Below are 24,494 nucleotides of genomic sequence, written 5' to 3' on the forward strand. Positions count from 1 at the left end.
CCTTTGCCACACGAGCCGGACAAGTGGGGCAATTCCTGGAATAGCCCACCCCACCCCTTCCTCCAGGGTCCAGGCACAAGCTCTTGGCCCTCCCAACCCTGAGAAGCTGCCTGCCTTTATCTGTGTCTTCCAATAACTCCTTCCTGGTACCTTCCTTCCTTTCTGATTGTGATTACAATATCTTGTCTATATTTTGGGGGGGAAAAAAGGGGGGGAGGGAGAGGAAGGAGAAAGAGTAAATTTCCAGGAATTGTTTTGCTGCTGCTGCTCCTGTTGCTTGGAGCAAAGCTGTTTGCCCCCCTCCTCCTGCCCAGGCTGGCAAGGAGCCTGGGATCCTGCCCCTCCCTCTTTCCCTTCCTTCCAGTCTCTCTTTCCAGCTGCCTCCCTCCTCCCTCCAAAGAAAAACACCCACATGAAAACTGCAGAGTTATCACTCATTCCTTCCTGAGGGGGCAGCTTTCCCTCTGTGCCTCTGCCAGAAGGAGCCACCATCACTTCCTCTTGCTGCAAATACACATTGGGAGGTGGGGGCGGGCGGGGGGAGGGCTGGGAGCAGGTGGAGGTAAGGCGGCAGGGGGTGACGTCTCCACGTGGGAGGGAGAAGGTCCTGGGTAGAAGATTCAGAGACCCAGGACTGAGCCAGTAAAATGCAGTCTTGAGAGGAAGGGAAATGACCATGGGTCAGAATGTGTGGTCCCTGTGGAGAGAATAGAAGGCAGAACTAGGGTTTTTTCTGGCAGGTGCTTGGTCCAGTAGAGCCTCCATCTGCATGGGTCAAAGGCATGGAGAAGGAAGTGAAAATTCTCAGAAGGCTCCTTACTGAAAAGAGATAGCCATAGGATAGAAACTGAGATCCTAAACAGAGAGAGTAGAACTGTCTGAAAAATCAAGGTAACCCACATTTTAGGGATTCCTTGGTGGTCCAGTGATTAGGACTCAGCGCTTTCACTGCTGGGGGCCTGGGTTCGATCCCTGGTCGGGCAAGGCATGGCAGACCACACACACACACACATTTTACTTCGTCACAGCTCATCATGACAGATTTCTTGACCTAGGAGTGATCTGATGTGTGAGTGGAAGTGTGACATAATAAATATTTGGTCTCTGCTCCCAGTTCCTCACACAGAGCTCCTAAAACTCTTGTAATTTCCTGAGTGATGCAAGTGATAGGAGCATCTTACACAGAATTCCTAAACCCCTTGGAAATTCCTGGGTGATAGGAATGTCTTTTGTTCTAATGAGATGACTCTTGGTGGGCTCCAGGAAGGCTTCAGGGTGGGGCTGATCACCAGAAAGACCAAGTCTTGATTAGAAGCTTAGAACTTTTAGCTGCACTCCCACCATCCTCTGGAAAGAAGAATGGGGTTGGAGATTAACTTAATAATTGATCACGCCTATGTGATGAAGCCGCCATTAAAATTCCTAAACTGGGCTTCCCTGGTGGCACAGTGGTTGAGGGTCCGCCTGCCGATGCGGGGGACGCGGGTTCGTGCCCCAGTCTGGGAGGATCCCACATGCCGTGGAGCGGCTGGGCCCATGGGCCGTGGCCACTGGGCCTGCGCGTCCGGAGCCTGTGCTCCGCAACGGGAGAGGCCGCAGCAGTGAGAGGCCTGCGTACCGCAAAAAAAAAAAAAAAAAAAAATTTCCTAAACTATGAGGTTCAGAGAACTTCTGGGTTGGTGAACACATCCAAGTGCCAGGAGGGTGGTGCATTCCAACTCCACAAGGACAGACCTTACCCTATGTACCTCTTTATCTGGTTGTTCATGTGTATCCTTTATAATAAAACAGAAAACATAAGCAGAAGCAAACTATCAAAATTGCCAGGAGGGGGGTTGTGGGAACACCTGTCTTTGCAGTCATGTTGGACAGAAGTGTGGGTACCTAGGGGAACCCATTGATTGCATCTAAAGTAAGGAAAATCTTGTGAGACTGAGCCCTTAAACCTGTGGAGTTGGACACTAACTCCAGGTGGTTGGTGTCAGAATTGAATTAAATTACAGAACACCCAATTGATGTCTGGAGAGTTGGAAAACTGGTTGGTTTGGGGGAGAAAACTCTACACATTTGGTGTCAGAAGTGTCATGAGTAGAGAAACAGTTTTTCTAGAGGAGGCCTTAAGAAAACTGAAAATTAAAAATATTCCCTTCCATGGAGATGGTTGGTGGTGATGGTTGCTCAACAATGTGAATGCACTTAATGCTACTGAACTGTATACTTTAAAATAGCCACAATGGTAAATTTGATGTTACGTTTACTTTACTACAATTTAAAAAGTCACTTAGCAGACTTTTAAAAAATCCCCTCCTTGAATGGATAAACAAAATGTGGTATATCCATGCAATGGAATATTACTCAGCCACAAAAAGGAGTGAAGCACAGATACAGGCTACAACACAGATGAACCTCAAAAATGTTATGCTAAGTGATGCAAATCAATGAAGTTAGAACACTCCCTCACACCATACACACACACACACACACACACACACACACACACACACACACAAACTCAAAATGGCTTAAAGACAAATGTTAAGATAGGACACCATAAAACTCCTAGAAGAGGACACAGGCAAAACATTCTCTGATATAAATTGTGGCAATGTTTTCTTAGGTCAGTCTCTTAAGGCAATAGAAATAAAAGCAAAAATAAACAAATGGGACCTAATCAAACTTACAAGCTTTTGCACAGCAAAGGAAACCATAAACAAAATGAAAAGACAACCTACAGAATGGGAGAAAATATTTGCAAATGATGCAACCAACAAAGGCTTAATTTCCAAAATATACAAACAGCTCATACAACTCAATAACAACAACAAAAACCCAATCAAAAAATGGGCAGAAGGGAACTTCCCTGGTGGTCCAATGGTTAAGACTCTGTGTTTCCCATGCAGGGGTCATGGGTTCGATCCCTGGTGGGGGAACTAAGATCCCACATGCTGCATGGCACGGCTAATAAATAATAATAATAAATGGGCAGAAGACTGAGAGAGACATTTCTCCAAAGAAGACAGACAGGGACTTCCCTGGTAGTGTAGTGGTTAAGAATCCGCCTGCCAAGGCAGGGGACACGGGTTCGAGCCCTGGTCCGGGAAGATACCACATGCCACGGAGCAACTAAGCCTGTGTGCCACAACTACTGAGCCTGTACTCTAGAGCCTGCGAGCCACAACTACCAAGCCCATGCGCCTAGAGCCCATGCTCTGCAACAATAGAAGCCACCGCAATGAGAAGCCCTCACACTGCAACGAAGAGTAGCCCCCACTCGCCGCAACTAGAGAAAGCCTGCGCAGAGCAACGAAGACCCAACGTAGCCAAAAATAAATAAATACATTTTTAAAAATAAATAAAAATCCTTAAAAAAAAAAAAGACATACAGATGGCCAATAGGCACATGAAAAATGCTCAACATTGCTAATTATCAGAGAAATGCAAATCAAAACTACAATGAAGTATCACCTCACACCAGTCAGAATGGCCATCATTAAAATGTCTACAAATAAAGTGAGAGAGAGGCATGGACATATATACACTACCAAACGTAAAATAGATAGCTAGTGGGAAGCAGCCGCATGGCACAGGGAGATCAGCTCAGTGCTTCGTGAGGGGTGGGATAGGGAGGGTGGGAGGGAGGGAGACGCAAGAGGGAAGAGATATGGGAACATACGTATATGAATAACTGATTCACTTTGTTATAAAGCAGAAACTAACACACCATTGTAAAGCAATTATACTCCAATAAAGATGTTAAAAAAAATGTCTACAAATAACAAATGCTGGAGAGGATGTGGAGAAAAGGGAACCCTCCTACATACACTGTTGGTGGGAATGTAAATTGGTGCAGCCACTATGGAAAACAGTATGGAGTTTCCTTACAAAACTAAAAATAGAGTTGCCATATGATCCACCAATCCCACTCCTGGGCATATATCTGGAAAAGACAAAAATAATAATTTGAAAAGATACATGCACCCCACTGTTCATAGCACTATTTGCAATACTCATGACATGGAAGCAACCTAAATGTCCATTGACAGATGAATGGATAAAGAAGATGTGGTGTGTGTGTGTGTGTGTGTGTGTATATATATATATATATCAGCCATAAAAAAGAAAGAAATAATGCCATTTGCAGCAACATGGATGGACCTAGAGATTATCATACTAAGTGAAGTAAGTCAGACAGAGAAAGATAAATACCATATGATATCACATGTGAATCTAAAATATGACACAAATGAACTTATTTACAAAACAGAAACAGACTCACAGACATAGAAAACAAATGTATGGTTACCAAAGGGGAGAGGCGGTGGGGGAGGGATAAATTAGGAGTTTGGGATTAGCAGATACACACCACTGTATATAAAATAGATAAACAACAAGGTCCTACTGTATGGCATAGGGAACTATATTCAATATCTTATAATAAACCATGATGGAAAAGAATATGAAAAAGAATATATATATATATATATATATATATATATAAAACTGAATCACCTTGCTATACACCAGAAACTAACACAACATTGTAAATCAACTATATTTCAATAAAAAAAATTTTTAACATTATGCTAAGTGAAAAAAAAGAGACACAAAGGTCACACGCATGATTTGACTGATATTAAATACCCTTAATAGGTAAATCCACAGAGACAGGAAGCAGAAGGGTGGTTACCAGGTGGCTGCCAGGGGCTGAGGGGTGAGGGGATCTGAGACTGCATGCTTAATGGGTGTGGTGTTTTCTTTTGGGGTGATGAAAATATTTTGGAATTAGATAGAAGTGGTGGTTGCACAACAACGTGAATACTAAATGCCATTGAATTGTAAACTCTAAAATAGTTAATATTGTCATAGGGATCTCACCTCGATTAAATTTAATCCCCTCCAGCCAGCACACCCCTGGCCCTACAGCCTACAAAACATGGGCCCAGCTCCAGGCGGTTCTGCTCTCTTTTTGCTGCTGCTGTGTGGCTTGTGTGAGACAGGCAACGTCTCTGGATAAGGAAGCCCATCCTCCCTCCCCGCAGAGGTACCTCAGGGATCAAATGACTAACTGAGGTGAAAGAGCTCTGAGAAGCAGGATGCTCTGCTGACACGATGCTCACCAACAACACAAATCCAGGGGCTCCAAGCCTTCCCCTTGGCTTGGAGGGAGAGAGAAGCCTGGTGTCTGTCTTCTCTCTCTCTCCCTCTCTCTCTCCTCCACACTTGGCCAGAGCAGTATGAGCTGTAGGGGGGAGAATGCTGTTCTCCTTCCCCTCCCCATCCAGGAGTCTCCCCGAAGCTCAACACGGCCCCTTCCCCACCCACGTTCAGTCTACCTCTCTCTCCAGATTCTCACCTCAGATCACAAAGTGAAGGCTGGGGGAATGGCAGGGGTGGCCATTCAGCAAAAGAGCCAGAGTGATTACGTCTGAATAATTTTCAGATTTATTTTAGCCCTCCCACTCCCATCCAGTTCTGCTTCAGTAGGTATCAAGACAGACAGGGGAGAGTGGGATGCCAATCCCATTTATGGGGTGGAAAACACATACATACGTAAAGCGTTAGCACGTCACTTTGATGGCTCATTTAATTCTCACAGACACCCGTATTAGTAGATACTATTGCTGTCCCATTTTGCAGAGGAGAGAACTGAGGCTTAAAGAGGTAAATTCACACAGCCACAGGAGTCTGGAATTTAACGCTTGCAGCCTGACTCCTCCCTGTCACCGCTACACTGGATGTTTTGCTGTGACTTCCCCTCTAACTGGATTGGGGGAAGGCAGGAAAAACCCCGACCCTCTCCCACAGAGCCTCAGCCAGTGATACTGCTTCCCGGATGAGAAGGGCGGCCCTGAAGCCCGCAGCAAAGCCAGCCCCACGGCCACGGTCCCTCCAGCCTCCCCGCAGCTCCACAGCAGTCCAGACCTGCCGGCCCTCCAGGACCGGAGGTGCTCCCAACAGGGAAACTCAGGTGAGTGTTGCCCTCTCTCAGGGAAGAAGGCAGTGGAGTTTGGAGACGATTGGCTTCCCTGCACGATCCACAGATGTTCCCAGGGATGAACTGGAAGTGTGTGTGTCTGTGCCTGTGTTTGTGTATGTGTGTCCCATACACAAGGCCCAAATAGCAAGACAGAGCAAGAGCCCCTAAGGAAGGCCTGTGTGAAAGGGCCAAAGGGTGAAGCGCCAGGAGAGAAGTGGAGGTTGAGCCCACCTGGGCTGGAGGAGGGCGGGACTGGCCGGGCCGGGGAGAAGGCGTTTGGCCTCTGGTCTCTCCCACCACTGAGACCCCTTAACAAAATATTTGTGTTCGTGGGTTAAAGCCGGCAGTGAGCCGTGTGCTATTTATTCACGGTTTGAATGTTACACTTCCCTTTCTTGCCTCTTCAGACGCAGGATCTTTCCCCGAAGCCCCCTGGCCCCCGTGGCCTGCGGCCTTGGGAACACCAGGCTGCTTTCGAGGCCTCCCCTCTCTTCCAACCCTCCCTTCTCCCCACTAGGCACTTGCTGGTCCTCATGTCGGCCCCGGGGCCCAGCGTGGCGCCCGCCAGCGAGGCGGGAGAGATCCACAACTGGACGGAACTGCTCCACTTCTTCAACCACACCCTGCCCGAGTGCCACATGGAGCTCAGCGAGAGCACCAAGCGAGTGGCCCTGTTCGTGCTCTACCTGGCTGTCTTCGTGGTCGGGCTGGTGGAGAACCTGCTGGTGATCTGCGTCAACTGGCGCGGGGCGGCCCGCGCAGGGCTGCTGCGCCTCTACGTCCTCAACATGGCCATCGCCGACCTGGGCATCGTCCTGTCCCTGCCCGTGTGGATGCTGGAGGTCACGCTGGACTACACCTGGCTCTGGGGCAGCTTCTCCTGCCGCTTCACTCACTACTTCTACTTTGCCAACATGTACAGCAGCATCTTCTTCCTGGTGTGCCTCAGCATCGACCGCTACGTCACCCTCACCAACGCCTCTCCCTCCTGGCAGCGCCACCAGCATCGAGGGCGGCGGGCCGTGTGCGCCGGGGTCTGGGTCCTCTCGGCCCTCATCCCGCTGCCCGAGGTGGTCCACATACGGCTGGTGGAGAGCTTTGAGCCCATGTGCCTCTTCATGGCGCCCTTTGAAACGTACAGCACATGGGCCCTGGCGGTGGCCCTGTCCACCACCGTCCTGGGCTTCCTGCTGCCCTTCCCTCTCATTGCGGTCTTCAACGTGCTGACGGCCTGCCGGCTTCGGCGGGCGGGACAGCCTGAGGGCCGGCGCCACTGCCTGCTGGTGTGTGCCTACATTGCCGTCTTTGTCACCTGCTGGCTGCCCTACCATGTGACCCTGCTGCTGATCACACTGCACGGGACCCACATCTCCCTCCACTGCTATCTGGCCCACCTGCTCTACTTCTTCTACGACATCATTGACTGCTTCTCCATGCTGCACTGCGTCGTCAACCCCATCCTGTACAACTTTCTCAGCCCGAGCTTCCGGGGCCGGCTGCTCAACGCTGTGGTCCATTACCTTCCCAAGGTCCAGGCCAGGGAGGGCAGACATGCTTCCTCCTCCTCCTCCTCCACCCAGCATTCCATCGTCATCACCAAGGAGGGCAGCCAGCCCCCTGCAGCCAGCCCCCGCCACCACCCAAGCCTGAACTTCCAGGCAGCAGACACCCCACCCACCTCTGCTCCTCGGGCTCTTATAGCCAGCTGAGGAAGATTCCAGTCTCCTCTACCAGCCAAGTAGAAAGCTGGAAGTGTAGGTGAGAGATCGGGGGTGGGGGTGGGGGGCAGGGGGAGAGGGTCAGAGCCCTCATGGCCGAATTTTGAGTATGTCTTAAAATATTGAAGTCGGGGGATGGGGTGGGAGGCAGGGAGGGAGAGGGAACGGGTCCTTGGCGTTGTACCATTCGACACGGTCCCTGTGCCGAAGGGAGACACGCAGGGGAAAAGGAGAAATAAAGAATAGAGACAGACATGACTCTGGATCTCTGAAAAAGTCTGCACTGCAAGCTGGGACTGGGAAGGGAGCTGAAGCTAAAGAGATGCTCAGCGGAAACCAGACGCACCCGTTTCAGAAACCACGCTGGCCGGAAAAGAGTGAGCTCCACAGGAACCCCACACAACTTTCCTTTTGTGTTTGTGCTTGTTGATCTCCTAGCACACATGTAGGCTACAGGGACAAGAGGCCAGAGGCCAAGGAGCCAGGAGGCCTCAGGAGGCTGTTTTCTAGCAGTGCATCCTCAGTGTGATGATAAATGGAGGGGGTGGGCGGTGGGGACAGCAGGGGCGGGGTGAAGCTGAGGTCTCAGACAGGCACCCTGCAGCTGGGCCGGCTCGAGGATTCTCCACCCCCACCATGCAGGAAAGGGCTCCATTTCCTTGCTGATACTCTCCCCTTCGTCCATCCTGATCCCCTCCCCCCGAAGCAGAGGCGCTGTCCCAGAGTCCACGCTCCTCGTAGCCCATCTTCCCCCAGCTCTGGGTCTAGCAGGTTTCCAGACTTCTACCCTCAGTCCCTCCCTTTCTCTCCAGATCATAGGAAAATATCAAGACATCCACTCTGGGAGCAGACTTCGGGACAGGCAGCAGGAGGCACTGACAAGTGCTCTGTCCCTCAGCCTTTGCCCCTGCACGGGGTGGGGAAGTGGAAATCTTCCAATTCTGCCACAGGGCAGAGTTCTGGTGTTCTCCTAAGTCAGGTCTCACCCTCAGACTTCTTTCTTCCTGGCCAAGTCGTCTCATAATTTTCCTGTCCAGCAACTTCTATTAACACTTGTCCTATAGACAGGAAAAGAAGTCCTCTTGTTAACAAGGAGGTCTTCTGGAAAGGGCTCATTTATCAGTTTGGGAAACTAGGACCACGTCCGTGAAGCACTCTGACTGAAGTAGAGCCTACGAGCAGGTCCCAGCCCACCAGTGCCGAGCCCTCCGCCTCTCCATCCTGCCTGTGGAGAACGAGAGGTTTGTGGACACACTCACTGAGACCTTCTGTCCTGCTCAAGTGCTCAGTATGTCAGGAATGTTTAACTTGGAATAACCACTCGCTGACCTAGAGCACCATCTCCTCTGCACTTAGAAATCTGAGACTGTATTCACCAGATGCATTAAACATGTGCTCCAGCGGTGTATGAACCCGTTTGTCAGGAGCACAGAGGGAAATCTGTGTCTAACTCCCCCTGCTCATTGGGCCCAAACCTGAAAAAGGGCCTTTTCTTTTCTTTTCTTTTTTTTTAAGAGTCTTAACGCTTCAAACAGCTGCTTGGTGGCGCAGACCTGAAACCTTTCTCAGCCAGGGGAGTTTGGGCTGTGACTTGGCGCTGCAGTAAGGGCTGACCTAACAAGGCACAGAATGTATTAGAAAGACTTTCCTCACTTGTGCCCACATAAAAACCCAGCCCAGACCCAATGCCCTTATCACTGGCCCCTCTGACTCAGGGTCCAGAAGTTGTCTCAAGGAAACCCAGTTTTACATCTCTGTCACACCCCAGATTACCTGAGGCCACTTTCCCAACATCTTCTCTTCTCGTGGACTCCATTTTGGCAACCAGTGACCACCCTGGCGGCACAAATACTTCCTTAGGGCCTGAGAGGAGAACGCGTGTGCCGACAGCAGCAAGGCCCTCTGCTCTACATTTGCAGTGCACTGATGGGGGCCTGGGCCCAAGCAGTGTGCTCTGAGACCAAATGGACCACATCGCACCCTGACTTCTAGAGAGGCCTGTCTCTTCTCTGTGGGGGGACATTTGTTACCAACCTCATGAAATCATGCCGAACCTCCGCCCCCTTCTCTGAATCTGCCTCTCTCCACTCTGACATATCACGTCGTGGTGAATTAAATGGCGCTGGCAAGACAATCTGCGGCCAAAGCTCTGGTCCACCCAGACATTAGCAGAGTCCCACTGCTCTCTCTGGGCCAACAGAAGATTCCCCCAGAGATGGTCCCTCTGAAAAGGCTGGGCCATTGAGTTAATTTTCCACTAAAAACAGATCAAGTCCGGGGAATTCCAGCTACAGGAAAGGAAAATGTGCACCTGAAAGAGTGCTGGCACCTGCTGAGCAGAATCCTGCTACTGAAAGGGTGGAGGCCCAGATCCTCTGAACCCTGAGGGATGAGCACGATCACAGTAAATAAGAAAAGAATTCCCATTTCAAATTTCCCTTTTTTATTCTAAATAAAAACCACACTTTGTGCCGAACAATGGAATATAAAAGAATCAGATGTACAACGATTTTAGACATCTACTATTTGGGGGAAAAAGTTTACAAAATATACAAAACTTTACAGCAATAGATAGTAAACACTTAAATATTAGGAGGTCAGTACTTATTAATTTAATGGAAGGAGTTAAGACATCAACAATTTTTCTTGGTTTCAAAAGAGATTTAGCTAGTAGAGGTGGGAGGGGAGGGTGGACTGGACAGGGGAAGGGTGTTAAAGAAACATCCAAGGTAAAAGTTTCCTTTTCATTCTGATGTTAAGTTTACCATGAGTTATCACGTTGAAATCAACGCTGTGTGCCCTGCTTCCTGATTCATTCAGCGCAGGATTTAGGGAAAAGGACACGTGGGGACTCCCACATGGGCAGATTTCTCCACACAGCCCACTTCCATGCCACCAAAATCATGCCCATCTATGAAGGAATTTAAATTCACTTCCTAAGTTGAGTAGTCTGGGGACTAGGGCACAGCAGGTGGCCAGAAGAGGAAGAAAATCCACCAGCAGCAAAACCTGACTGGGGAGAAGGTATTTAAGCTCAAAGGTTATCCTAGAGACAAAAGGGTACTGACAGAGCAGAAGAAAGTCAGAAAGAATTTTTATCCATTTCCTGACCCCCCACCCCCACCTCCTTTCTTCCCAACTAGCCATGAACTAGAGTGACTCCACGGAGTCTTAAAATTTAGGACCAAATACCAGGGTACAGCAGAGCTTCCCAGCAGGTGCTGTGGCATCAGTGAGCCGTGGATGGGCCAGAGGAGCACCAGGATACTGATCCCTTCCTCTGGCCACAGCAGCTGTTTACAGTGTGCCATTAGAGTATCACCGTTTTCCCTCAGGAAAAGAGTTGGGAATGGCCTCGTGTTTGCTTTAATGCTCTAGTCACCATCTTGAAATTCTTAATAATTTTTAAACAAAGGGCTCTGTAAATTATGTAGCTGGTCCTGAGTACAGAACAAGAAAAAGGGAGAAAAGGGAGAAGAAGAGACATTCAAGGATCAAACAGAACTTTGGAACAATACAGCAGGAGACAGTGCTAAACTGGGCTCCAGGGCAGAGAGGGCAACAAAATCCAAAGAACAGTTGAAAAAATTTTAAATTCAAAATACAATTAATACCTTCCACCAGGTATCCTAGAGCACCCTTTGCCACAATATAGTGTTTCAAGTAAAACAGTGCAGAAAAGGGTGAGCTGGTGGCAGAGGCAGCAAACATGACTCCAAACAGAGGAAGGGTTGAGGTGCGAACACGGGGTACACGCAGGGGAACAGGGTTTGGTCAATGAGCCTCATGAGCTACTGACCTGCTACATGTCTGACTGCAACCAGCCGGGCCACCCTGGCTGACCACTTTGCCTCAGGAGGATCAGGGGGTGCAGTTTCTTGTTTAGTGTTTCAGGGGCAAAGTTTCAGGGACTTGCTTTTTGGTTTACTGGCGAAAAGGGAAAACTTCACAGTTTCAGGTTAAGTATACAGACTACCCAGCACCCATGATATCCTCTGTTAAGGAAGAGGGTTTCTCCAGCATACTGATCCATTCTCAGCTACCTGGCTGGGTCCCAGTGAGCATCCCCACTCTCAGATCCGGCCCTTCAAAACTCAGTCCTCACCAACAATCTGCGAGAAACTGCTCAGGCTTGAAAAGCTTAGCAGATAGGTGACTGTAGTCTTTTACACACCTTCCTTCTTAATCGCCTAATGGTCAGCGTGGGAAGAAAGGGAGCAGTCAGTCAGGGAAGAAGTGTCAGCACTGCTTTCTGACAAGAATGTCCCAGGGGAACATTTAAGTAGTTGGATTCAGATGGTGAAAGGTGGCCACTTGACAAGTCCCTTCATGTAATGGTCACCCCACCAGAGAGCCATGCACACAAACTCGGGGGCTTTATCAGTTTAGGGCTGGGGAGAGAGGCAGCAGGTCCAACAGGGACAGAGCTCTGGTTTATTTGTATGTCTTATTATAGCTTCCCAACTTTAGGAAGGATGAGAAAATATGCAAAAAGGTCCTTCATGTGACTTGATCCCCTCAACCCAGTGCCCAACCTACTCAATCAGAGGACGGAAAGGGGATGGAAGGCCTAGGGATTTAACAAGCCTCAACTTTCTAGAATGTACATCCATTACCTAAATGGTTCCCTGGGTCTATTCTGCAAGAGACTATCTGGAGAGAAAGAAAAGAATTTGCTTGTTTAAAGGCTTGACCTGTTCTCCCCTAGTTTTAGCCCCTGTTTCCCAAATATCTGGCCAGGATTGTCCCCTGGAATATGGCTACTTGCTGGGGAGAAGCTCATTTTCCTGAAGTCTCTTATCCAAGAGATGCTGGGTAATATGTATACAAAAACAAAAATAAATAAATATTAATGTCCAAAAAGGCCTTGTGAGTTAATTAAAACCACTTGCTTGTAAAACAGCCTGGGGTGCTGCTGAGTCCCACGAGGGGCTGTATCAGGGCCGAGGCCAGGGACCCCCAGAGCTCGCCTGAGCAGGTGAGGTAGTATGGGTTACTGAGGTGCCACCTTGTGAGATGCGAGATCCGAGGACCCTCTCCCTCAAGCCTTCTTTGGGTAAGACCCCTCAAAAAGGCAACTAAGAACGGAGCCAACCAGCACCCCAGGACTGGGCAGACCCATTCCCGAGTCACCTAGGGAGGGCCTGAACCAGCTGCTGGTCAATAGCGCCCCCTGGTGGCGACACAATGACAGATCAGGATAAATTCCAGCAGGTCAAATGGGAGCTGCCAAAGCTCTGGCCCAGTTAGCACAAAGTATTAACAACAGGTTACCTGACTGGGACAGACAGACACACATCCCGCTACAAACCACCAGTTACTCGGGTCCCTTTAATCCTGAAGGGCTCACAGTCCACCACTCCACCTCATGGGGTCTTCTCATCTACGCTACAGGCCAAACACACTTCTAGGTGGGAGACTGGATGTAAATTAAGGCAAGGCTGCTGCTTCAGAGACATCCCCACCTCTCCACCAGGAAACTCAAGGTCGATGGACGTGGCCAGATGACAGAGGATTACATCAAAGCGGCTCCCTGTCCTTTCTGCCCACAGGGAAGGCCTGACGTCCCGGGCCATCACTCCATAAAATTGTGTTTCTTTGGAATTGAGGAGAAAAGAGAAAACCTCCCTTCCTGTCCATCCAGGCTGCCACTTCCGGCGGCACTGCAGGACACCTCTTCTGGCTGGCAAGGATTCATCCCAAAGCCTTCTGACCTAAACAGAATGCTTTGTCCCCAGTTTGGATCTAGCTGCCAAGAGATTTTACTGTCCAATCAGCAGATTCGAGCCATGGAACAAGCAGGACCCTCCATCCCTGACCCCTTTCCCCTGCTGAGGGCTGGGACTGGCACCTGAGGTGAGCTGCCCTGCTGACCAGTCTTTTCTGAATGACCACATTCCCAAAATCTCTCTCATAGCTGGTTGTCCCGGTTGGAGGTCTGGCAGTAATACCCACGGTGAAAACCTCTCTCCACCTCCTCTGTTCAGTGAGGCTGTTGGTTGGATCCTTAGCAGCATAAAACCTATCAGTAAACTAAAACTCGAGCGGCTGGGGAAGGGGATCTAGTTGACACCAACTGCCTGACGAGATCCCAAAACCAGCCTCAAAAGAATCAAAAACACAGCCCTCCATGGGCAAGAACAGGTAAGGAGGTAAACATGATATAGGGCCGTTGTTCTCAAAAACAGTAACAGTGTTCATGTGCTATTTCTTCTTTCTTCTTCTTTCAACACAGGACAGAACAGAACTCCTAGCAAGGCAAAACTGTAACTTCAGCTGGGGAGGGACCAACAGCCATTAGAAAACCAACGTCCTGGCTGCTGCCTGGGAGCTCCCCCTGGCTCTGCTGGGACCCAGTCAGCTGTCCAGGTTCTTTTCGGCCTCTTTGGAATGGATAATGTACATGAAGGTCTGCTCAATGGTGAAGTCAGGCGGGAGGCTGCCTTTGTGCACGCCGACGTGCTTGCTCATGAGGTTAAGGGTGGAGCTGTAGTGGCCACAGACCGTGCAGCGATACATGAGGGCCCCCGAGTGCGTCTTCAGGTGGCATTTGATGGTCGAGCGGCCTCGGAAGAACTTGTGGCACACCTTACACTGGTACGGCTTCTCGCCCGTGTGGATCCGCCGGTGGTAGTTGAACTCACTCGTGTGGGCAAACCTTTTGCCACACACCTTGCAGCTATACTTGCTATTCCCGGGTTGGCCCTGCAGCACCAGCTCCTCATTCAGGAACTCCTCAGCCGGCAGCTTCCGCTTCTGGAGAGCTGGGTGCTGTAGCCCCAAACCAGGCCGTGCGTCAAGGCCACTGTTGCATTTGTGCTGGCTGACGTGGTAGCGATAGGCAGCCTCCGACTTGAAGCTCTGGCTGCACAAGTGACAGTGGAAGAGGGCGTCTTCCAGGCTTTGGTGCACAGCCATGTGCTTCTCCAGGAGAGGCCAGTCCACAAAGCTGTTCGCACAGACAGAGCAGGAGAAGACTGAGATACCGAGATGGGAGAGTGTGTGCCACATGAGGCTGCAGAGGTTAAGGTGGCGCTGGTCACAGACGCTACAGGCCTGGCCTTTCAGGTTCAGATGGTCAAGGATGTGGCCCCGGACCACGTGGAAATCTTTGGCCAATGCCTTCCCGCAGGCAGCACACTGCAGCTCTGTGGAGGCTGCCCCTGAAAAGAGACCCAGCTTCCCAGGCAGGGGGTCGTTGGGGTGGACGATGATGTTGTTCTCAAATATTCCATCCCGTCGGTGGAGGGTCAGCTGCCACTGGGTAAAGAACTTAGTTTCACACATGTCGCAGGAGAAGAGGAAAATACCAATGTGGGACAGAACATGGGTCACCCGGGAGTTTCGGTCCTGGAAGTGGGTCTCACAGACCTTGCAGTTGCCGGTCAGTAGGTCCACATGGTCCCGAGCATGCTGTCGGATCAGTTGAATGTTGGGCTCTAGAACTTTCTTGCATACCTGGCAGGGCATGGCCTTATTCTCTCGGCTGTCACTCTCTCCAAAAGTCAGCTCGTCCTCACTGTCATCACTCAACTCAATCACCTCCTCGGCTGTGCCTATCTCCTCGGTGGGGTCTTCAAACTGCAAGTCTTCATCCCCCAGGTCCTCCAGCTGGAGCTCATCCATCTGCCCAAAGCTCGGGTCTTTGGAGTGGTCGCTATTGCTCAGACAGGAGTTGGTCCCAGTGGTGATGTCTATGGCATTGTCAGGGGTGAAGAAACTGTTTTTACTGAAGTCTCCATTGCTCTGGACTTTGTATGGCTGGCAGGACCTTGTGCTGGTTTGGACGCCCATGCCGACAGCGCCTAGGACTGGCTGGGTCACCACACTGGGAACGGACGTGAACGGAGCAGGGGCATCATGGTCTTCTGTCTTTGGCGGCAGTGGCTGCTGCGGCAGAGGCAGGCTATGGTTAGTGTCACTGGTAACGTTTCTCTCTTCCTCTTTATAGTTTCCTCCAGCATCACTAGGCAACGCATAGTTTCGATCAGGACCAAAGTGCTCCCCCCCACCCCTGAGTTCTCCAAGGGGATGGGCTGGTTCTGCTGAGCTACAACTCAGGGTACTGGAGTGGCTCTCACTGGTGCTGGTCAGGGGCTTGGCCACAGCAGTGCTCTCCAGGTCAGGAAAGGTGGAGTGACAGGCCCGGAGGAGATCCTCCATACCCAGTCGCTCAGCTACCTCGTAAATGACCCCAACGTTGATCAGGTCCGTGAAGAGCTCTGACGTGTAGACAAAGCTCAGAATCTTCTCAAAGTTGGCGGGGGTGATGAAGTCTACCACATAGGTCCTGGCAGCATCAAGCCCAGTGTTCAGGAAGAGGTTCTGGAAGTAGCCAGCTGCGCAGGCCAGCACGGCTTTGTGGGCTGGGAAGGAGCGGCTCCCCACTACGATGGTGACATCACACATGGTCTCGGAGAGCCGGCACTTGTTGAGTTCCTTCAGCAGGTTGTTGGGGTGGTTGGTGCTTTGCAGTTTGATCCTCATGCCCATCTTAGCAGCTCCTATGACGTTGCCTCCCTATCAGCACGGTTAATCTGTGGACAGCAAAAGGAAAAGGTGGATGGCCAAACACACCCCTGCCGGTGAGGAGTTCTGCAGGACGAAATACCACCAGTCTGCACGTTTCCAAGCCCTGGGCGGAAAGCAAGAGTGAATGGACAGACACCTGCTCCATTCTGCTCGGGGCAAGGACAGCAAAAGTGACAGGGCAGTGACCTCTCTCCCTGCATACTCCCAAAGACAAGAGTTGTCACAACAAAATCCAAAACTATTGAAAAAAATCTGATGGGTTGGTCTTTAAGAGTAAGAGAAGCTGTAGGCCTGGGTGGACAGAAGCTAGTGCCTTAAAGCCAAGCCAGAAGCATCCTCTCGACACAATCTTATACTTCATTACCAGAGCAACTGGTTCTAATTTTTCTCATATTAAATGCCTAATTTCTTCCTGAATCCAGGCTTTCCTATCTCACTGAGTATATTCTCTTCGCTTATGATGCCAAATGCCATATACATACTTGAACACAATTATCAAGCTCCATTAGTTGTTGGGGACAAGATAAGGATGCTCTACCCTTTAGTTTCCTATCATTGCTGTGATCGTTCAGGCCGTAAAAAAATCTCTTGCTTATTCTTGAGTTCCCATCTCTCCCTACCTATGCTACCTGCCTCCCCTCTTGTCTCTCCATAGCCCAGAGCCATTCAGATACTGCTCTATCACATTCTCTGTATGCTGTGGATGAAGTTAAAACACTCAGACACCAGAGAAGTAAAGCAAAGCAGAACACCACTGTGGCATTTAATATTACCTAAATATGCTTCAATTTTTCTTCCCATCCTTTTCAGGATTTATGCTTATGTTGACCAGAAGTAAGAGATATATACCTGATGCCATAAGAAGGCATCTAATTACATAGGTAACTCCTAAAGGCTTGCTCAGTACCACTTTTTCCCCTTTTTGAGTCCTGCCCGCCACAAAGAAGACAAACTAGATGCCTTCTCTCTCGGCCTCACGACTTGCCCTGGGCAACACAGACCCACATTCGACTAACTCCCAACTTTTTCTGGGGCCCAGGAAGCTTCTGAGCATTGCTGGGTACCAGCCAAGCATCTCCCGGGCCCTGGTGGCCACACATCAGCGGTCAGTAGGTCCGGACACCGGGAAGCCCAAGCGGGCAGTGGGAGGGGACGGATTCGGAACTTCGGAGAAGGCACCCCAACAATCCCGCGGCGCCGCCGTCTCCCCTCTGGAGGGTCGAATCCGAGAGGAAGGGCGTTGGATCTGGCTGGGGCACTCCATCTGGGAGGCATCGAGCACTTCGGTCCCTCCCCAAACAGCGGGGGAATTCCTCAGGGCGACCTCGGGCGGGGACGGGGGGTGGCGGCGGGGAGCGGGGTCGGATGGGGATCGAGGGGATAGGCGGCGGGGCCGGCCAGGGTCGGCGCGCGGCCGGGGAGGATGGGTCCGGCCGAGGGGAGCGGGCAGGAGGGAGCCAAGCGAGAGCGAGAGAAAGGCCGGGATGGGGGTCGGGCCTCGGCCGGGGCAGCCCTCGGCCGGGCCGCGCTTACCCGGCTCCGCGGGGCTCGAGCACCATCGCCGCCGCCGCCTCACACAAAGGCCCCGGCCCGCCGTGCCCGGCCCGACAAGGAGGCGGCGCCGCCGGCCGCGGCCAGACTCTCCATCCGCCGCGCCGCTCGCCGCACCGGCCCGGGCCGCCCCCACCGCCCGGCCCGCAGCGCCCCCCGCCGTCCCGGAGGAGGCACCGCCCCCCGCCGCTCGGCCGCAGCGCCCCCAGCCGCCCAGGAGGAGGCAGCGCCCCCTCAAGGCGGGGCCGGGCGCGAGGCCAGCGGGCCAAAGCCGCCGAGCCTCCGGCCGCCCTCACCCCTCGCGCCCTCTCCGCTTCCCCGCCCGGCCCTCGCGCTACCCGGGACCCTCGACCCCACCTCCAACCCCCGCGCGGCCCAGGGACCGCCGCCGCCGGGCCCCGCGGGCAACGGTGAGGACGTTTCCAACACCCCCATCCCCAACCCAGGCCTGGCTTTTCTGAAGCACTGATCCTCCGGATGCAGGACCACTCCCTCCTCGCGCTGGTACCTGGAGAAGTGAAAAACCCTATCCCAGCTCTAAGCTTAAATCGGCTTCCCTGTTCCACATCTCATATTCCCAGAAGTTTACTCTCAGAACGTCTGCTGTTGTAGTTTTACACGAAGTTGTGAGACTGTTTGATTAATTTACGTCTCCTCCACCAGGCAGTGACCTTCCTGAAGGCAGGGCGCCGTGGTTCTGCACACTACCGCGTCCCTGCGCTTCCCACACGCTTCTGGTTCATATGATAGGTGCTTAACAAAGCCTGTTTGAATGAATGAACAAGTACTTTTGGGTCCCTGGTGGAGAACCCTCTGGAAGTTCACTGTGGACCCTCCTTCCAGCTAGGTGGGCAAATGAAGGAATTCACAGGATCCCACTGCACCTTGGCAGCACAGGCCTGTTCCCAGCAGCTTGTCCTCCCTGGAGGGGTGCAGAACTTGACACCTCAAAATATGCCTCTTTGGCATAAGGATTATTTTTAAGAAGCAGCAGACAGGGGAGAAGCTCTGAAAAGTGAGTAGAAGTTACACTTTTGTAAAAGATATTTACATTTATAAGGGAAATGTCCATTTGTAAGGTACCTCTCTGTACCAGGAAGAGAAGGGTTACTAAATGTCTAGAAACTTAGTTTTCCTGGGTATCTCCCATGTATACAGGAAGTATACCTGTTATTAAACTTCTGTTTCTTTTTTCCTTTTAATCTGTCTTTTATTATTTACTCAGCCAGGAACCTCAAAGGGTGAGGGAGAATTATTTTTCCTCCCCTACTTCCTCAACTCGTTTTCAGCTCAGTTTCTCTGCTTCCACCCACCCTTCTCCTTTAGTGCAGCAGTTACCCTCCAAATCTTCCCAGATGCTCCTGCCCAAGAATTGTTATCAAACTGAAACTACCTGAGTTTAACTGAGAGATGTGATCAAAATTTAAGGCATTGGCACCATTACCAGCGATCAGTCTGAAGTTCTCATCACAGCTTTTACTGTGACATTCACAGGTCATGAAGGTTTTTTGGCTGAATCTCTGTGGTATTCACAGGTCACGACTTCAGGCTCACAGTTTTTTAGTTGGTCATATTTTTTATTCCCTTTTTGGTGTTCCAGTCTTAGGGAGATCATTTGCTTGGTGGTTAGCAACTGACAACATGCATTTAAAGCTTTTAAGAGAATACAGGAGGCTTCCTTGGTGGCGTAGTGGTTAAGAATCCGCCTGCCAATGCAGGACACACGGGTTCGAACCCTGGTCCGGGAAGATCCCACGTGCTGCAGAGCAACTAAGCCTGAGCGCCACAACTACTGAGCCTGTGCTCTAGAGCCCGTGAGCCACAACTACTGAAGCCTGTGTGCCTACAGCCCATGCTCTGCAGCAAGAGAAGCCACTGCAATGAGGAACCTGCACACAGCAAGGAAGAGCAGCCCCCACTCACCGCAACTAGAGAAAGCCTGCGTGCAGCAACGAACACCCAACACAGCCATAAATAAATAAATTTATTTTTTAAAAAAAGAGAGAGAGAGAATACAGGGCACAAGGAGACTACTATAACGATTATAAGCAGGACAATTCCCAATGTCTAGAGTGCACTTCAGAGCCATGGTCCCCAAGACACAAAGCAATCAAAATCAAACAAGTCAAAGAAAGACCCCATTAGAGGAGTCACCTTTTTAAGCCAAGTGGCTTGTTCAGTAATCTTATGCAGCTGAGTTTCAACTTCCCCAGAAGTGTTCATTTAGGTACAGTGGGTGGCGGTGGCCATAGCACAGATACCTCCTTGTTCAGCTAAAAGAAAATCAAGAACAACTTTGGCTGGAGAGTCTAAGGATTTTTGTTGGGCAGGCATTAGTTTAGCAGCACATTCAGGAAAATCTTTAAGAGTTAAGGAGAGATTTCTGATCACAACCTCATCTGTACTCACTCCTAACCAGGAGTAGAGGGACCTGCCAAAGGAAGCAAATCCTGAATCACGAAAGTCTCCTGGTAGGTCCTTTCTAATTTGATGATGTAAATTCAGGGAAGTTGACCCAATAAGGTGTCTCAGTTTGTCTGTGAACAGTCAGGGGCACAGTTACATAACCTAAAAGGCATTGCCCAGTTATGCACTAGCCATCCAGGCATTCCTAGGCCCAAGGAGAATGACAACCACCACAGACAAAGATTAATTCTGTCAGGGCACAGACCAATTCTGCTAAGGTGGCACTATTAATGGTCAGATCAGAGTTTTTATGACAAAACCAGCAGTCTGAAATGTTATCCCCCTTAGCAATGGCCTGGGACATATGGATGATGGTGTCATCTTTCCAGACCAATGACAGAGTAAAGGAAAGAAAGAAAAGAAGTAAGGGTTTCAAGTTTAGTTAAAGTAGGAAGTCTTGATCTGATGTCTTGGGTGGAAGAAGTTTACATCAATGTCAGCTACCCCTCTTCTTTGTCAATTTGATATTGAGGTCTCCAGCTGGTGTGAAGTTCCTAAAATCAGAAGGAGCCCTTTTTAATTAGGAGCTGTGGACCCAATGTTCAAGTTCCTGAAGTTTGGCTGCCATCCGGGTAAGACCTGGTATAGTCCCTTCCAAGGAGTTTCAAGGGCATTCTATTAGTGATTATTAGGTTATTAGTGATTCCAAATTAGAAGGGTGGGAGAAAATTGGAAACATTAGTTTGGAGAGTTGTAGCCAGATATTTGAGGAAACTAGAAGAATTCAGGATCTAGTTTAGTTTTCAAGTGTATTACAAAACCTCAAAGATAATTAACAGAATTAGAATCTAATATTTACAAAGGTTAAAACATAATTTTTCTCTCTACAATCACCCCATTTCCCCCCAAAGATAACACAACAATTCGTTTGAATTTAACTTGGCCTGATTAGTTACGTAAGTGCAACAAGAGTAGTGATTGACCCTATAAGCTCTTTTTTAAGACTGCTTTACTAGGAGTTTCAGATTGAACTCTTAAAAGCCTCTGAAGCCAGGAAGCCAAGCCAAGGATTGCCATCAGACTTTACCTGAAAAACCTGTAGTTTGGGTGAATTCTCCTCTTCTCAAGGTCCTGAAAATATCCTGGGGTTCCTGGACCTGCCGGGAAATGACCTTCCTTACTTACATGGTAAGGCTGCCAGGAACCCTGTAAGTAGAGTACCAAGCCAATTTTTCCAAGGGGCTTTACTGGCCTTATAAAGTCAACCTTAGTTCCTTAAAGCTACCTAGTCATATCTGAGTCTATGCACATTTCTCTTAACTATGACATTTCAGTCAAAGCCTTGATAACGTAGCCAGCGTTTCCAATTGCATCCTGTTACAAGGAGAGCAGATTTTTATTGGACTTATGCAAATAACTAATCATATTGCCATGAGAAGAATACTCAAGAGTTTCTGAATTCTGACAGGATCAGGTAGGGAGAAAAAGTACATGTTTCATCTTTGTTTACAAAGGTATATGTTACCAAATTGCTGTAAATCATAGATAGCTTAAGAAAAAAAAAGGTTTTCTTAAATTTAAAAAAACAAAACATTAAGGGACCAGCAATGTTGCAAACAAAAAAGTCGTAAAATTTTTAATTCTTCTCCTCAGTTATTCAGTCCCATGTAAGTAATACTTGTTCTGCTTGAATCCAGTTTTTCCATTAGTTCTGGAAATTCTTACCTTGTTCAGTTATATGCTCTTAAAGTTATCATAAACCTGTACTTACCAAAGTCCTTTCCATGAATCTTCTTGAAAATGACATACTTTTGCAGCTGATGTTGAAGAATTTGCATAAGGCCTTTAAGAACAATCCCTTTTCCAGTGTTTCCATTGATTACAACTGAACATCAATCCCTGGGGCAGCATTTTGATGATGGACACCTAGGAGGATGTAATAGGGGAGGCCTAGGTGTTGTTCTAGATACCTTTTGTGTTTTTAGTAAGATTTTGCCATTTTTGTAGATATTTATAGCTTCTGGAACCATCGTTCTTAGACATAAAATAGGCAGGTATGCCAGAAGGTGGCCTGCTTGACTCTTTGGAGCTTAAGGATCCTGTTATATTTTTAGCTAAGATTTTGGGTCTCTTGGAGCCAAACTAATACCTAAGAGGGATGTGCCACTGGGTTGGAGACTGTGTGGTGTTTTACAAGTGTACCTCATTGCATGGAAATTTTATTGAGGTTGGCATCAATCTAACCCATTCTATGACCAAATTATCCTAACATGGGAGTCTTTTGGTTAGGTGAGCACTCTAACAGGTTTTTTTGTTGTTTTGTTTTATTTTTTTCTAACAGCTTTTAAGTGCTCATCAATTTTTGTAACTTTATGGCTTCCAAGATTCCCATTAACAATAGCCTTTATCTACACTAAGCGAGACAGACAAACATGTGCATCTTAACACACCAGCAGTAACCAAGAGATGTTACTGCAGCTTGGCCAAGGAAAGTCCCTGTGTGCACCACCACCAATTCCCATGGAACTGGGGACTGGAAAAAAGATTGAACCAGCAGACCCCAAACAATGGGGATTGCAGACTGATTCCAAACAAATGAGGAGCTGCAGCTGCCACCAGCAGTTCCCAACATGGAATCTGGGGAAGGATTCCAAACAAATATGAAACTGCAGACCAAACCACCAGCAGTTCCCTGTGTGGAATCTGGGTACAAACCAGCAGCTGGGATTTTCTGCTCAAGTGGGGGAATTCTGGTCTGAACCAAGGGCTAGGGGATTGGGTTCTGGACGGAATCATCTGGTAGCTCAAGCTGACCTGTGCCAGATTGGAAAGTCAATTAGATCAGGAGCTTGACACAGAGAGTGGAGCTCAGAGCTGAGAGGAACTTACTCACGGCCCTTGGAAACAATGAGAGAGACACAGAACTCAAAAGAGTTTTCAGGGACCATGCCTACGTTTCCCGTTGAGTTGTTAACAAACCCCCTAAAGGTATAGATTAAAGTTTATACTGTTTATACTTGTGATATTGTGATTTATAATAAAAAAATATATATATATATATGGTCATTACCCCCATTTCTAGCACAGAACTCCTAAAACACTTGGAATTTCCTAAGTGATGAGAGCCATAAAGATATCTTTTGTTATGCTATCGAGTGACTTCGGGACTGCACCTAAAGATGGGGACTGGTCTCCAGGAGAACCAACTTTATGATTAAAAGGTTGGAACTTTCATTCCTAAGCCCCTGACCTCCAGGGAGGGAAGAGGGCCTGGAGGTTGAATCAACTATCGTTGGTCAATGGTTTAATCAATCATACCTATGTAATAAAGCTTCCATAAAATCCTAAAGGAACTGGGTTTGGAGAGCTTCCAGGTTGGTGAAAATGTAGAGATTCAAGGAGAGGAGGGTGGCATGCTCAGAGAGAGCATGGAAGCTCCACACCCCGTTCCCCATGCCTTGCCTTATGCATCTCTTCCATCTGGTGTTCCTAAGTTATATCCTTTTATAATAAACTGGTGATCTAGTGAGTAAACAGGCTTCCTGAGTTCTGTGAACCACACTAGCAAATTAATGGAACTCAAGGAGAGGGTTGTGGGAACCTCCAACCTGTAGAGAGTTAACAACCTGGGCTTAAGATTGGCATCTGAAGGAGGGGTGGGGGTGGGGCACGTCTTGTAGGACTGAGCCCTCAACCTGTGGAATCTGATACTATCTCCAGGTAGATAATGTTGGAGCACTGCTTGTTGGTGTGGGAAATCTCCCCCTCCACACACTGAATTGGGTCTAGAACCTTTAATACCGAAGTCTTTAAAGTAAATCATCATGTAATAACAATAGCACACATATGCAAAGCTAAATGGAGAAGGGCCAGGAATTCAGCCCAAGGTCTTTTTGACCAGGTCCCCTTAGGCATCAACATCTTTACAACAGGAAGAAGAAGGCCAGGATTCCTTCACACATTCTCCAAGCACAAAAACAGAAATCCAATTTAAAGTTTGTCTTCATTTTGCCTGGAATGCCCAGTACTGCAATTTTCATTAGTCCCACCAGAGAGCAACCTTTCTACACTTATGCTCCTACTTGGCAAGAACAGAACCACCTCGTGAAGCTTTCATGACCCAAATAAATTCCCCAGACTCTGCAAAATTACCCCACTTTTAAACCGTCTAGGTAGATCATTTTGAAAAGCCAACAATATAACGCGTTGGAAAAAGGCTTGAGGATTTGGGGTGAGGGTATTCTTTGACCTCTAGCAATAAACCTGACACCAGAGATACTGAGGTGAGCGCCCGCACCATAGAGCTGTGG

General features: G+C 49.1%; 2 protein-coding genes across 2 annotated transcripts; one reads left to right on the forward strand and one right to left on the reverse strand.

Annotated features, from left to right (window-relative positions):
* The first annotated feature begins 5,830 nt into the window (after positions 1 to 5,830).
* Positions 5,831 to 7,743, forward strand: GPR182 (G protein-coupled receptor 182). The gene is made up of 2 exons (XM_067698674.1): positions 5,831 to 5,968; positions 6,495 to 7,743. The coding sequence occupies exon 2, from the start codon at positions 6,511 to 6,513 to the stop codon at positions 7,684 to 7,686; it is 1,176 nt and encodes a 391-aa protein (XP_067554775.1). The 5' UTR covers positions 5,831 to 5,968; positions 6,495 to 6,510; the 3' UTR covers positions 7,687 to 7,743.
* A 5,269-nt stretch (positions 7,744 to 13,012) lies between these two features.
* On the reverse strand, positions 13,013 to 18,157 carry ZBTB39 (zinc finger and BTB domain containing 39). The gene is made up of 2 exons (XM_067697029.1): positions 17,761 to 18,157; positions 13,013 to 16,232 (listed from the first exon to the last, which is right to left on the reverse strand). Exon 2 carries the CDS (start codon positions 16,186 to 16,188, stop codon positions 14,053 to 14,055), a length of 2,136 nt encoding a protein of 711 aa, XP_067553130.1. The 5' UTR covers positions 16,189 to 16,232; positions 17,761 to 18,157; the 3' UTR covers positions 13,013 to 14,052.
* Between the last annotated feature and the right edge of the window lie 6,337 nt (positions 18,158 to 24,494).

The sequence above is a fragment of the Pseudorca crassidens genome, chromosome 11, assembly GCF_039906515.1.
Source record: "Pseudorca crassidens isolate mPseCra1 chromosome 11, mPseCra1.hap1, whole genome shotgun sequence".
NCBI classification, from domain to species: domain Eukaryota; kingdom Metazoa; phylum Chordata; class Mammalia; order Artiodactyla; family Delphinidae; genus Pseudorca; species Pseudorca crassidens.